At 46.3% G+C, this 14,970-nt stretch overlaps 2 protein-coding genes across 5 annotated transcripts in view; both read right to left on the bottom strand.

Annotated features, from left to right (window-relative positions):
- Nucleotides 1-362: 362 nt before the first annotated feature.
- UCP3 (uncoupling protein 3) lies at nucleotides 363-13,669 on the bottom strand. Its single transcript, XM_007435345.3, has 9 exons — nucleotides 13,531-13,669; nucleotides 9,869-9,937; nucleotides 7,220-7,452; nucleotides 6,527-6,737; nucleotides 5,445-5,642; nucleotides 5,243-5,344; nucleotides 2,599-2,779; nucleotides 1,428-1,881; nucleotides 363-533 (listed from the first exon to the last, which is right to left on the bottom strand). Exons 3-8 carry the CDS (start codon nucleotides 7,394-7,396, stop codon nucleotides 1,767-1,769), a joined length of 984 nt encoding a protein of 327 aa, XP_007435407.1. The 5' UTR covers nucleotides 7,397-7,452; nucleotides 9,869-9,937; nucleotides 13,531-13,669; the 3' UTR covers nucleotides 363-533; nucleotides 1,428-1,766.
- C2CD3 (C2 domain containing 3 centriole elongation regulator) overlaps nucleotides 13,325-14,970 on the bottom strand; it is a 59,096-nt gene continuing 57,450 nt past the window's right edge. For all 4 annotated transcript variants that reach the window (XM_025171268.2, XM_088140436.1, XM_088140437.1 and 1 more), the window contains one exon: nucleotides 13,325-14,928. In XM_025171268.2, the coding sequence (XP_025027036.2) occupies nucleotides 14,782-14,928 (147 nt within the window). In that variant the 3' untranslated portion in view covers nucleotides 13,325-14,781. The remainder of the gene's footprint in view (nucleotides 14,929-14,970) is intronic.

The raw sequence follows: 14,970 nt of genomic DNA, 5'->3' as shown, positions 1-14,970 counted from the left end.
TATTTCGCATCACCAAATATTGCCCTTTTTTTACATGATCAGATGAAAATGGCTTAATAATAATGATGACGATGATGACAGCTGTTTTGGAGGGGATCAAGAGCTGATCACCATTGATGTAATGCAAACCCTGTCTGGAAAGTTTCCACTATGAAAACAGTCATGACTTTTGCAATGTGATTTGGAGGAACATCTCTACATGTTTGAAGAAAAAAATGTTATTTTAATCCACCCCATTTTTGTATGAATTCTGGCTTCTGTAAAAAAAACCAAAACCTTGTTCTGAGGCAGCTGCTGAATTAAACGATACTGATATAAATCTGAGACATTCTGCAAGATATTTTTTAAAAAGTTTATTGGGAGAAAAGGGGAAAAAGACAATATTGGAGACATGGCAAATGGCTTTGATTTGATCATTGTAAGTCTGTTGTGGGGAGAGGGCATTTGCTTCCCCATATAATTTATTTTTACACTGGAGTTGATTTCCTGGCAGGATTTCAGAAAACAGGCTCTCATTCTCACGGGTTCCTTCACTAGAAAAAAGCAGAAAGGAAGATAGTTTAGCCACAGCAGTCGAGGGTTCTGCATTTTTTAAAAATGTTCTGAACATGGAACAAGGTAATCAGTCAGTCAATCAATGTTCGGGACCTTCTGATGAACAAAACTTGAAATTACAGAAATTCTAAAGCAGCCCTTATTCTTTTGTTTTTCATCTTAATGTTATCAGAGTAGGAGGAGCAATGGGCTAGGCTATGTGCTCCCTACCACCCTTCCTACAGAAAAGTTGAGCAAGAGAATTATTTTTATTTTTTAAAAAATGGCAGAGGTAGGCTGGGACAAAAGTGCTTGACTGCTGTGTCTATTATTTGCTATGAGAAAACAAAAGAAAACACCACCCTTTTTCAATTTGGGGAGTCAGAACCTGTAACATTTTGTACCCCCTTGAAGGAGTTGTTTAGTTTTAGAACTTCTTGAACAACCGTAACCTTGCAGAGGTCCAGAGAAAACATTTTCCTTTGCTGCTCCAAACAGGCTTAGACAGAAGATGTTAAGTTTATTGCAAGACCTTCTAGATCCCTGCCAGTTTGACTTTGTTCTCCTATTTTGCTTCGTAACATGCAGTTGAAACGTTTACTTCCATTTTCCTGTTGGCTTTTTCACTGCATTTCGTTTAGTTTGCAACGTTACCTCATTTATCAATCTTTTCAAACTTTTAGTCTAACACAGTGCTTTTCAACCTTGGCAACTTTAAGATGTGTGGACTTCAACTCCCAGAATTCCTCAGCCAGCATGCTGGCTGGGGGATTCTGGGAGTTGAAGTCCACACATCTTCAATCTGCCAAGGTTGAGAAACACTTCTCTAACACGTTTCAGAAGTATATATCATGCTAGGATAGCGTGGTACTGCTACATTTTATGATCCTTACCTCTCGGAATCCTTTTGCAGAGCCCGCGTGATATCTGATTCACACCCGGATGGCTCTGCTGAGTGAGGATGTGTGATCAATGTCCAGTTGTATCCTTTTTGGCTTGTTTATATGACATATAGTCTTCTTGCAGTGCCTTAGGCCTTATGCATTACTGGGCAACACAACCCATCTGTAGCAATTAATATAATTGATAGGCTTCCCTTGCCGCCATGGCAAGAACTGTTGGCAGAAAGTTCCTCTGTAAAGTCACCCCTTGCATTTCTCTCCTCTCTGTTTGCCTCGAAGAGACCCTTCGCCGGCTCTGCTTCCGCCATCTCCCAGAGATGATGCAGAGCTTCAGAAGGGGGCCTCCCAAGACACCTGGGCCAAAACCATCATCCTTTTCAGCTGTTCGTAAGACACAAACATCACCACGTTCCAGGATCCCAGCCGCAAGAAAGAAGGCATGAAGCTGGAACAACAGAAAAGAAAAGGAGTTTGACTGCTGGAGAGTGCAGAAGCACCTGCGAGGGGTGGGAAGTCAAGAAAGTCAAGATGTGGCCACAATGATGTGTTTGAAGCACCACCTCCTTTTTTACCTGCATTGATGTGATGGGCCTCTGATCATGAGGTCATGGCTGCTATTTTGATTTTTTGACCCCTCCTGCAGATGCCCTTTCTCAAAAGTGGACCACCTGAGCCATGGGTGGCCAGGAGACATGCCTGTGTTCAACCCAAAGCCCCCTTTAACTACAATGACTGAAGATTGGTACCATGGTCCCACCCATCCATCTGCTAGAAGATGAGACCCAAAGCCATACCAAAGCTATCGCCCTGAAATTGCCAACCAAGACCTCCACCAGGGGTGTCCACAGGGTGTGGCCAAAAAAGTCAAGATGGAGGCCACAACGATGCCCCTAAAGTGGGTGGAGCTTCAATCACACCATCATGGCCCCCATCATGACTTTTTCACCATACACTGGTTCCCACCGCCGAACACCCTCTCCCCAAAGGGAAGAGGAGCAGAAACCGTATGCCTATGCCCATCCCCTGCTGTTGTTGACCCCAGACAAGGAGCCCCGGTGGCCTTCAAGGAGTTGTCCTCAAAGGAGGGTCTCTGGGGGACCATGCGTATGGGTGGGGGATGACCAGAAGCACCTCCTCTTGGAAAGGAGATCAGTTCACCTACCCCTTGTAGAAGGCATTTGGTCCCTCCTTCACCACCATGGTCAGCATGCAATTCAAGGCATTCTTGTACTGCCCAGCGCAGGAGTTCATGTACCGCGTTTTGACCACATCCACAGGCGACGCCACCACCGTAGCACAGAAGCCGGCTCCAAATGCAGCAAGGAAGTGGCACGGGAAATTGTCTGGGGAGGCAAAGGGGGTGGAAGACCCTTAGGGTCAGGGGCATCGGAAGCTGGATAGAAGAGGCTTCCTCTTTTCGGACGCTTCTTCACAAAGCATTTCCTTTTTTTAAGCTTTGTTGATTTATTTATTGAAACGATTTAATATGTAAACAAAGTAAACCCCCCCAAAATTCAAGAGCCAGGTAAGAACTGGTTGAACTCTGCTTACGTGATGGAATGGAATTATGAAGGCCAGGCTCAGGGAGATAAACATTTTCTTAGCTCGCCAGAAGACCGTGGGAGGAACAAGAGGATGAGACTGGCACCTCCCTGAGGAATTCACACTGTTGTGGCTGGCTGACTTTTTGATGCCAGGCCTAGCCCAAGGAACTCCAAGAGACAATGCAAATTCAATCCAGTTATGTTTATTAGCTACAACCTCTAGCAAGAATCTTCCCAGACTGAAACCCCAGCTCCCAAAGTCCTCCAGCCACAACAGTGTGAATTCCTCAGGGAGGTGCCAGTCTCATCCTCTTGTTCCTCCCACGCTCTTCTGGGGAGCTAAGAAAATGTTTATCTCCCTGAGCCTGGCCTTCATAATTCCATTCCATCACAGCTTAAGACCCAGGGTGGGTTGAGGGCTGCTGTCCCCAAACCAGGTGAATTCTGCAGTGAGTCGGCTTTCAGTTACCATCATCCCCAGCTAGCGTACTGGATGGGGATGGACCCAACACAAAAGCATCAATGCCATCGATAATGTTAGCGTGCTTTTTAAAATAGGTTTTTAATGGTGTCTGTTTTATTTTAGATTCCTTGAGCGAGCTGAAGCCAGGAAGGTGATGTGTCTCTTAAAATAAATAGATTATCACACACATCTGAAGGGCACCTTTTGTGGAAAGTGGGGCAGTGGACAAAGATGGTTCAGATCAAAGGTAGAGCTTCCCCTGAATTGAACTTGGCTCTTGGTGACTACCTGAGCGTATCCAGGGAGTCTTCTTATCAACAGCACAGAAGATCTGGGATTTTAAAAATTTACCTCCCTGTCTAACCTAGGGTTTTCTGATGCTCTTCCATCCAACTACTGCCCAGATCAGTACTTTGTGAGATCAGCCTAGAACAGCGTTTCTCAACCTTGGCAATTTTAAGACGTGTGGATTTCAACTCCCAGAATTCCCCAGCCAGCTGGGAAATTCTGGGAGTTGAGGTCCACATATCTTAAACTTGCCAACTTTGAGAAATACTGGCCTAGAAGCTAAAGGAAAATCTCCTTCAAGTTGGGCATAATTTCCAGGAACTTCACATACATTTAATTTATTATTACAGTTGGTTGCACAATCAGCCAGCTGCTTAGACTGGATTTGACATTTTTATCCACCTATCAAGTCCTTCCCAAGGACCTGGGTTGTTGTCATCATTATTATTATTATTAAAACGTCAGGGTGGTTTTCTTTGCAGCTAAACCAAAGTGGTTTGCAATTGACTTCTTCTGATTTTTTAATTTTTTCCTTCCAGTCTACTTTATAGCCCCAGGATTCAAATTCATCTTTACCCGTAATTTTCCCTGAGTATTAGTGCAATTTGTTTTCTTTCTCTCATTCTTCATTATCATACAGACATTGTAAGGGAAAAAAAAGCAACATGGGGAAAATATTACAGGATGGACGAGATGGCGCAGAGTTAAATCATTTTGAGCTCTGGGACGCTCGGAGCTTTGATCACATGGTCACAACCACTATCTTGACTTTTTTGACCGCCTAAGAGACCCCTGGGGATGCATACTAAGATGGAGAAGGTAGGCCTATCTTGACTACTCTCTCAGGTCTGACAGCTGGTCCTGCCCTGGGCTACAGTGTCATGGTTTAGCTCTCCATGATGTCCTGGAGACTTGAGCTAGATCATACTGAAAGACATCCTCTTCCAAGGGCGTTCAGAACTTTCTTCCTTATTTAATATCTTTATTTTTTGTAACAAAACAATCTTTACTCTTAAAAAAAAGCAACTTTAAAAATAAAAAACACAACTAAAAGAATTTTTTTTTTAAATCTGTCTTATATTTAACACTTATCAATAGTCACTGGTTTACTAATGAATTCACTCCTGTAATATGAACTGTACAAAATATGATGGCAAGATATCACACAGTTTCTGCCACAGTAACACATATCCTTTGACTGCATCCTCTGACTGGTAGAAAATACTGCCTTTTTCAGAACAGAGAGATCACACATTTCCGACAACCATTCCTTGACATTTGGAATGATATCACTTCTCCAACATCTAAATATAATTCTTTTTGCTACCCCCCATGTTTGATACAACCAAAATTCTTGATAAGCAGTCATATTCCAAAGCTTTGGTATATACGGTAATTCAACATTAACATCTTTAACATTTAAAGATTTTCCCATAAATCCAGTCATATACATTAATGCAGAATCCCCAGAAAACCTCTTTCCGGCAGGAGGGACGAAGAGGCTCCCTTACCTGTCATCAGGTGATACTTCAACAGGGTTTCCTTGATGAGGTCATAGGTCACCATCTCCCCACAGTTCACAATGGCATTGCGAGTGATGTTGGGGAAGGTCCCTGCCAATGATGGAAACAAATGGTCGATGTGGAGAATGAAGATTTCGGATTCCAAAATCTTCTCAGAAGCTTTAGGAAAATAACAGATGTGGACATGTACCTTTCCAGAGGCCTCGGACGCCTTCTTCCCGGGCGATCGTTCGATAAGCGTCCACTGTCCCGTTGTATTTCTTGGGACCCCCCACCAACCTGATGTGAGCTTGGAAGCGCACTTTCACCACGTCAGTAGGTTGGGCACAGGTCACTGCCATGGCGCCGGTGGTACAACCAGCAAGGAGGCGCGTGAAGATGCTGGTATCTGAGGTGTGGAGGGAGAGAGAGAGGAGACGTGAACTAGCCCAAGGGAGCCTCAGCTGCTGTAGAGGAGCACGGGGATGACTTTGGAGGAGAGACGCAGAAGCCGTTAGCAAAACACGAGCTTAGCCCCAGGAAAGCAGGAAGGCGTGAGAAAGAAACTCAAGAAGGTATAACAGGGAGGGAAGGGGAAACACACTTGGGCTCCCAGGATTCTGTTATCAGAGCCCATCATGATAAAACAGAGTTTGAGTATTTTCGGTGGACTCTTGTTCCCTGGCTTGGCCTACCAAGGAGGAAAGATGGTGGTGGTGGAATAATTAAGAAGTTAATTGAAAATAGAAGTCCCAGTGTACTGATGCTGTTACAGAAATCAGGGGTGAGACTGCATGCAGAATTGTGTTTTCAATTCATGTCATCCAGTCTCAGAATAATATCGCAGAAAAGGGCAACCAAAATGAACAGGGGGCTAAAGCAGGTCTTCCTGAGTATCCAGGACTTTTTAATGTAAAGTGAAGATGGGAAAGAGGAGACGTGGCAGCATTATGTGAAAGAATGCATGGTGGGAAAAATGTGGACAGAGGATTGTTTTTCCCTCTTGCACACATTATTAAACGTCAAGATCACCTGAGAAAGTTAAATATAGGGAGATTCAGGGCTGATAAAAAGAGGTAATGCAGAATTGAACCAGCAATGGAGGAAAAATGCCGTCTGTCCAATTTTTATACAAGCTTTCCCAAACTGTAAGTCTGCATCAGGCAACCCTTGAAAATACACACCAGTCTCCAGGCAGACATTTCTTGTTTATTTGCAAACTGACCTTCAAACAGGCAGAAATCAAACTGGGAAAGCAAGAATCTGAGCAGGCTTTCAAAGTGCTAAACTTACGTTCGGACCCCTTGGGCGTGTAAAGCTGCTTCACCGAGTCGTAGAGCCCGATGCGGACCGAGGCGAAGCTCATCTGGCGCTGGAGGCCGGCCACCAGGCCGTTGTAGAGGCTCTTCGGTCCTTCCATCTTCACCATGGTGGTGATGGTGCCGAAGACCCCCTTGTACTTCACCTGTCTGGCTGCTTTCGAAGCCCTCGATTCCCCTTGAATCTTCACGAGAAACAGAGATGGCTGGGCGTGAACGTCCTGGCACTGGGCTAAACCGTAGCTTGTTCAATAAGCCACCATGCTTGGATTCACGCAACACATTGAGCCATAAAAGAGGGTTGAGACATCACAATAGCTGGGTATACGCAACACTGTAAGCCGCCCAGAGTCACCCTCTGGGGGAGATGAGCAGCATATAATTTAATAAATAAATAAAATAAATAAACAAACATGCCGAGCCAAAAAAAAAAAAAAAACAGAACAAAACACATTTTGCACAGCACACAGCCTGACACACAACTGGAATCTAAGTCTATCAGCCAGAGGCATCCACTAGCTGTCAGAAGAGTGGATCCCTGCCCTGGGCAGGGTTTGGACTAGTTGACCTCCAAATTCCCTTGTATGATTCTACAATTCATTGCCCTTCCTCGATGGCCTGGCTCTTTCTCCCCCTCAGCAGTGGCCCTCTTCTGAACGGGACCCACCTGGAGCCTGACTTTTGCGGTGTCCAAGGGGAACGTGCAGAGATCCGCGATGCAGGCGGCTGTCCCGGCGCTGAGAAACTTGACGGGTGCTGATGGCGGGATATCCGTGGGCTTCAGACCAACCATCCTGTCTCGCCCACTACAGAGCCTCCCCTGGGTGCTCCTTTTGGTATACATACAACGGGGGACGGCTGTGTGTGGAAACAGCTTCGCCCTTTATGGAATGAACGAACCTGGGAGGAAAAAATGACACTTATCACAACGACCACCAGGGTTACTACTATTGCTATCATTTACGCTGGACCGAAATCTAATCGAAACCGTTTATCCGTGTGGGCAGAACCGAGAGGAAGATACAAAGCAGTGGCTGCTGAGTAACGGTGTGGATCTGTCCAATATCGTTGTAGAGGAGCTCAGAGAGGACCCCACGAAAAACATGCAGCATGTGTTAGTCAAACATGAGCTTAACCCCAGGAAAACAGGAAGGCGTGAGAAAGAAACTCAAGATGGCCTTGCCTTGATTCTCTTTGGCAGAAGAGGGAGGGAAGGCAAAATGCAGTTAGGCGTTCAAGGTTCTGTAATTATATCCCACATCAATAAAGTAGAGTTCTAGTATTTCCAGTGGTGTCTCTTTTCTAACCTGGCCTACCTTGGAGGGCTGACAATTGTCTACTCTCTGGAAGCAACATAGACGCCAACACAGACACTCTTTTGCCATGCTTCCCTCCCATCCTGGAACTGTCAGGAAATGGTGCTATGCTAAATCTTGCTGTTCCACCCCCCCAGTGCACCCCTACTGAGCACCCATGGTTCTGGGCTGCCCTGCTCTCCATACAAGGCTCACCCCCAACATTCTGGGGGTCTTGGTAGTTCTTGCCTGCCCCCTAGTGGCCATCTGGATCTGTGCATCCCAGATCCGGCTTCTGCATAAATGCGGTTGAAGAGCTGGGCTTTGAGGAAGGGGTTTGGCTGCAGCGATTGGTGAGGGAGCTGCAAAGGGTCCTAAGGACAGAGCATGTGGGGAAGAAGCCAGGACCCATCACCATCAGGCAGGGAATTTGCAGGTTACAGAAGTGCAAGACTTTAGGGGGGTCCACAGAGTGTAGTCAAAAAAGTCAAGGCGGTGCGATCAAAGCATTTGTTTTTATGCACCTTAAGTCTCTGCATCTGTTTCATTTCATCCATTCCACCCGCAGCAAACTACTGGCTATGAAAATGGTCTGGGGGGTGGGTGGGCGTAAGCTAGGAAAACATACTTCTTTTGCAGGCAGAACCTGCATCATCATGATCATCAATTAAAAGAGAGCCAGTTTGGTCTGGTGGTGAAGGCACCAGGCTAGAAATAGAGAGATGGTGAGTTCTAGTCCCGCCTTAGGCACGAAGCCAGCCGGGTGCCCTCGGCCAGTCCCTCTCGCTCAGCCCAGGAAGAAGCAGGGAAACGCAAGCCACTTCCAAAACCTTGCCAAGAAAACTGCAGGGACTGGTGCAGGCGGTCGCCAGGAGTCAAGCACCAAGTGAAGGCACCAAGGGGAAAAAATATTAAATTTATATGCTGCCCAACTCCTAGTGACTCTGGGCGGTTTGCAATTGTTAAAACTTTTAAGAACAACGAACAGTTCCAAAACCCCCCAAAACAGCAGACAGACACACAACTACCAGCCTAAATCCCTCTGCCATGGTGGGGTGTTGCTGCCTCATTCCTGCCTCCCGTCTCCAGCCCCCCCAAGCCTGCCACCCTTCCAGAGTGCTTCACTACAGCTCCCACCGTTGAGCTGCACCGGGGGAGATGATGGAAGTTACCACCCAGCGCATGTGAAGGATGCCCAAACAACTGGCCGTTGCCTCGTCCACCTCTCCAGATGACTCTTTCCCAGTTAGAGAGTGGGAACCAAGTTAGTGGAATACAAGAATATCGCTTTAAGAAATTAATAGCCAGGGCTGCTTCTGAAGGAAATATTCCTCCAGGTATTGTTACTATCTCTAATCCTAACTCTGAGGATGGAGTCTTTCCATAGGCAATTTTCTGTAACCAGGATCACCCTTGAAAGAAAACCACAAAGAAAAAGGTTGTTTGGCTTGTCCAAAGCCACAAAACTCCCACCTTATATAGTAAACAGAGTGCCTTATTTCCAAGGCTTTGGGGACATAGCAGGTAGCAATCAGAGGCATAGAGTCTACTGGAGTTGGGCAGCCAATACATTTAAATAAATAAATATCCTAAAATTCTCCACTTCCAGAGTAAGATCCTTGGAGTTCAATGGGACATCCCAGATCAGAAGGGTCTAGAATTGCAGCTGTAAATTGTGTTAATTTCCTGGAGAGCAAGACTTAAGGAACTCAGGGGCTGCATTCACACAATAAACGTCCTTGGTTTATTTATTGATTTACCAAATTGATATAGCTGCCTATCTCACATAGGTGACTCTGGGTGGTGCACACAATTGAAACAAAACCATGAAAACAGTTCAAAAAGCATAAATATAAACAAAGCCACCCACTTTCAGGGTTTAACTCCATGACCATCAGAATTTGAGAGTTGCAATTGGGGAAAGAGAGAAGAGTCGGGAGGGTCCTAAAATATGAACCTGCATTATAAAATATGTCCCGCCTTCTGCCTTAATAAACAAGCAGTAAAAAGAGAGTTTTTACCTGGCCTTGAAGAATTGCCTCTCCAAATTCTCAGACTGGTATCCACCCCCCGCGGCTTGGAGGATCTTCCTGCAAAAACGAGGTATTTAGATGGTGCAAATGAATGGTTCATCCATCAACTGTTTGGGCAGCAGTCCTGCTCTCTGGCTCAAACACAGGTTGGGACTCTCTTTGTCGTCATGTCCAGATGCTCCTTTATAAACTCAGCCAGGCTGGCATTTCCACAGGATGCCGACAGATGAAGATACAGATCATATGGCGGGTCAGCCAGTGCGAGAACAGGAATGACCCCAACCCGCTCAGTCCGTTGGCCAAAAATAGTGCTGGGATACGTCATTCGGGAAGTATCTGTACCCAGGGATATTTTCCCCCCCGTATGCGTTCTACGGAGGATGCAATTACTCCCCCCGTCCTAAATCCTGAAAAACGGCTTTTGAATGTGTTTGTTGAGAGTAGCTAGATGCTGTCCAGATTTATTGGACTACAGCACCCATGCGCTGAAAGAGTCTGGAAGTGTCTTTTCCGACAACACATTTTAGGAAAAGGCACCTTACTTCATCCGATGCATAGGGCGGCTAGACTGATGTGGGATTTAAATTGGGGTAACCAACCTGTCTTTTACCCTTCCACCTCTCCCCAGTTTAAATCTAGTTCCTCCATGCATCTGATCACAAAATCTGATACCTCTAAATAAAATTTGTTATTGGAAAAGATTTGAATAAAATTCATTATTGGAAAAGTTTAAGGAAAATGCCTTACTCTCAGACAGGCTCAACCATACTTTCAACTGGGAAACTGTGAGCGTCTTAGACCAAGTTAAACCCCAAAATGCTAGGAAATTCTTGGAAGCCTGGCATTCAGACAAATCAGCCATCAATAGACACATAGAGATAAACCCCATTTACACACCATTCAAAAGAAATCATAAAAAAGTTAAGAAGGAAACAATAAATCCTTGCCAGCAGCCAGCACCCAGATAAGCAGGGATTAACACCAGACAAACAATCAAGTAGAAAACAATACCCTACCAAGGAGAAAACCTCACCCCCACCAACACTGGCAGGGCAAGCTACTGTATATAAACAGGCAGCAAACCCCACATTCACTAGCACTGATGATGTTATCTAGTTGGGTCGTGCAACGTCTCAAGCAAACCACCCAGCTCAGAGAGCACCAAGGACCCCACAAGAAAAGATCCTACCAGACTCCTGGTTTTTGAATACCATAGACCAGTGCTTCTCAACCTTGGCCACTTGAAGAGGGGTGGACTTCAACTCCCAGAATTCCCCAGCCAGCATGGGCTGGCTGGGGAATTCTGGGAGTTGAAGTCCACCCTTCAAGTGGCCAAGTTGTAACCTAACTATTCTGGGCTGCTTTCTGTTGAGAAGAGATAAAGGCCTGAATACAAAAAGTGGAAATCTTCTACAGGGCAAACCGATACAGCCAAGGCGATGTGTCTAATAGCGGACAATGGAACCTCCTTGTACAGATGCACTCTACCACAAGATAGCTGCTGACAAGTAGTAGCAGAAAACATTTTTATTGTTGTTTTGTTTTGTTTTAACTTGGGAGTGCTGATATCCTGATCTTGCGAAGCAATCTCCAGGTTCACACAAACTGCTTCTGATCAAACTCCTCCAAGGACTAAGCTAGAGCATTAGCTCCCTCACACTAAGAGCATTTCAGAAAAAAAGGGCCATTTCCTAATTCAGGGGGTTTCTCCTGCCCTTGTGCTGACCTCCCCATCCAGGTTACTGGCTGAATTTGACCCAATCCAGAATCTGCTTGCCAGCATAAGACCTGACCCCAGTTGGTGCATTCAGAAGAGATCTTGGCAACGGAGGCAGCTTGGCCCTTTGGAAGGTTTTGGCCCTCCGCACCTGCTTCTCCTCTTCTGAGATGGACTTTGATGACGTGAGCAAGGAAAAGGGAGGCAGAGGTGAATGGAAGAGGAGCTGGTTGTCATGTTCCCTCCCATGCGCCTTTCAGGGCAAGGTGGGCTCTACTGATTCCCGCTGCCACATGTCATCCAGGTGCTCTGGGGACATGTGGCCATGAAACGGCAACCAGGGCGAGAACTAGGGTTTGATGATGATTCTTTTTGCAGCCTGCCAAGTTGCACATCTCTGTGGTGCACGGTGGGTGCTGTTCGCACAACCAATTTAACCGAGTTCAGTGCAAACATAATAGGGACTAGTGCCCACGTACCAGCATACTAAGCGTAGTCAATGTTAGCTCTGGGAAGATGTTTAGCTCAGTTTAGCATGCGATGGACGTTAGTGTGGCTGGGGGCTTCTGGGAGTTGAAGTCCACCCATCTTAAAGCGGCCAAGGTTGAGAAACGCTGCTCTAGAGCCTGTGCAGAGCTAGAATCATCCAGCTGGAAGGGATCCTTGAGGCGCCCAGCTTAGTGAAGGAATCCACATCGATGCATCACAGACGGATGGCTGCCCAGCCTCTGCGTGAACACACCTGGGGACAGGGAGCCAGCCAATTCTCTGCGCAATTATGGACGTATGTAGGAGCAGGCTGTGCTTACAATTTACAGTTAACAACACCCGAGGCCAGGAAGTTGTGTGACCTCTGCCGCTGTTGCAGGCGTCACAGAAAAAAAATGTGTTCTCTTGCTCGGTAGGTGTGTTGCAAGTTGATCCTTCGGATCAGGATCTCGCAGTCCAACGGCAGAAGAAAATTCCCAGTCTCTTCTCGGGTTTCTGGGACAAACAGTTCAGGCAGAGTTTCTTCGGGTGCGTCTGGTAACCTGAGAATGTTCCCACAACCCAGCCTGGTGTCTGGCAACACATTAAAATAGCCCCATTGTTAGGCGGGTGGAAGTGCAAAGGGACACCATAAAACTGTCAAATGCTACAACAGCATTTTACCTGGGGGAGAGTGTGCCAGAGGGCATCAGATCATTTGCTACTTTTACAGGAAGCCGCAGCAGGGAATCTGCACTGGATGGAAAATTATAACTTTCGAGGAAATAGGATGATAATAATTGAACTGTGTATCTTTTCTTGGGTATGGACAACAGCCCGGCCAAGTTAAAACAAGAGGATCTTTCTCTGCATCAGATCAGCCTTCCACCGCCTGGTGACCTCCGTAGTACTGAATTCCCACAATCTTCAGTTAATGTCGTTCGTGGCTGGGGATGATGTGAGTCGGAGTGAAAAGCAGGCTGGGAAAGGCTGATTTTGATGCCTGGAGAAGGGGAAGAGTTGCTGTTTCTGTCCTCTTCCCTGGCCGGCCACTGCAAGAACAGAACACTCAGCGAGTTGTCCTTCGCTCTCACATATTCTTATTTTTAAACTGTAGGATAATAGTAGACAGAACCTTGGTAGTTACCCAGTCTTGGTGCCTTCCTTGCTCCTGAAATTTTACAGCTTCGACTAGAAAGTGTCAGCATTAGGGAAATGTCTACTGCCTGAAACATCATTATGAAAGAAATATGCGTGGGTTCATAAAAATATAAGTTGTTTTTATTGTAAAACAAAAACCAAAACCCAGAATCACGACTGTAAAAAACAAACAAAAATACTTTGGAAATAAATTAGCATGGTTCCATTTGGAAACCTTGTTCTTCTAAAAACCTGATGTGATCTTAAAAAATGGACAAACAAGTAGGATCAAGGCATATACAATCAACTAGAGCCACACACACACCTGTGCACACTCCACCGGGATGTGGATCTGCAAACCCCACCGTCGGCTGCCTCTCGCTGTCCAGGGGTGGGAAAACTTCCACAGACAGAGCATTTCCCAATCCTGTGAGAACGGAGCAGCCCGTCTGCATAAAACAGCATCCTTAGCTCATTACGGCTCTTGTACCACCCCTTCCAGTCCACACCTCATCCAGGGTGGTCAGATAAGCTTCAAACCTGCATTTGATTGGGGGGGGGGGGCTTGAGAGAAGAAATTGGTGCAAGTATTGAAAAGTGTTCAGGAGAGGACGCATTTTTCCCCCTACTCAGCTTTTACCTCCCAATTCCTTTGGCAGAGAACCCAGAAATGATATTTTTCCAATGGAGAAAAATGAAAAGAAAGAAAAGAGCAAACAAGAAATCCAGGTTGGAGTTTAAAGAGAGAGTGAGTGAGTGAGTGAGTGAGTGAGTGAGTGAGTGAGTGAGTGAGTGAGTGAGTGTGCATTTACAGATCAGAGGTAGCGGAAGTGCCTGAGTGGGCGATGCAACGGTTTGAAATAAAATCTGTTCCTCTCCAACGCTCCAAAACGAGACAGAGCCAGAAGGCTGGAGACAGGAAAAAGGTAATTCTGTTGCTGCAATGCGGCTTTTTTCCTATCACTAAGGTGACAACTAACCGGTTTTGGCTGATGCGTAGCCTCTCTCCAAACTGACACTGACACTTGCAAAAAAGAAGAAAAAAATGTGGATTCCTCAGCTATAAGAGGAGTGGGAGTGGGGAAGATCCCAAGGCCCCTCCTACGAGCTACTCCCGGGCCCTGGGTGTTATTTAGCAAAGTGGAAAGAGCAGCCCCTTTGCGGCTCCCACACCAGTCCTATCAAAGCTCGGTCCAGGAGGAACAAGAGGCTGGAAAGGCAGGGGCCAGGATGTGGCTGGGAGAACAGAAGTTGTCCTGGTGGTGCCCACTCCAAACTCAAGCTGCTTTCTGGGTGACTGTTGCAGGGTCTGTCCCAAGACAACTCGTTGTCTTGGGTTACGTGGGAGTCTATCTTCTTCAGAGAAAACAAAGTGCTGATTGTTATGTGCTGGTTCAGAAACAGAGGGCAGGGGCCACGGGGAAGTCTCTCGGCCAGGCAGAGGGACCTTGTGCTGATGTGACAACTCCTCTGCGTTCGGACTGGATGGCACGAAGAAGCCTGAGTTCACAGCACGCTGCAGCTGCTGCCTTCGCAGAAAGTTTTAGGCACGGACCCAGTCCTGCTGGCCCCGGTTTTACGCTTTTTTGGAGAACTGCGTAGAAAAGATCCGAGCAATTCTTTTCGTTTCCTCTTCGGGTAGCTCAAAAGGCAACAGGTTCGGCTCGTGCTGGGTCTGCCTTCGGTGAGAAATTCCTGGAGCGTCGCTTCTGTAATCTCCAGTCTGAAACAGAAGAAAAATAACACTGCTCTGTCTTCCCTTCAG

Source organism: Python bivittatus, unplaced genomic scaffold, assembly GCF_059951505.1.
Source record: "Python bivittatus isolate LINGU-HERP-01145 unplaced genomic scaffold, Pbiv_v1 ctg000340_np1212, whole genome shotgun sequence".
Taxonomy (NCBI): domain Eukaryota; kingdom Metazoa; phylum Chordata; class Lepidosauria; order Squamata; family Pythonidae; genus Python; species Python bivittatus.
Note: the sequence above shows the minus strand (reverse complement) of the source record. Positions and strands in the feature narration are given on the sequence as shown.

What these genes read in the sequence shown, in the direction of transcription:
- UCP3 (XM_007435345.3), bottom strand. Translation starts at nt 7,396, where the DNA reads ATGTATACCAAAAGGAGCACCCAGGGGAGGCTCTGTAGTGGGCGAGAC. An exon ending in GAAGTATCACCTGATGACAG is followed by an intron (nt 2,780 to 5,242) that starts GTAAGGGAGCCT and finishes TTGCCTCCCCAG; the next exon opens with ACAATTTCCCGTGCCACTTC. An exon ending in CCAAATGCCTTCTACAAGGG is followed by an intron (nt 1,882 to 2,598) that starts GTAGGTGAACTG and finishes CTGTTGTTCCAG; the next exon opens with CTTCATGCCTTCTTTCTTGC.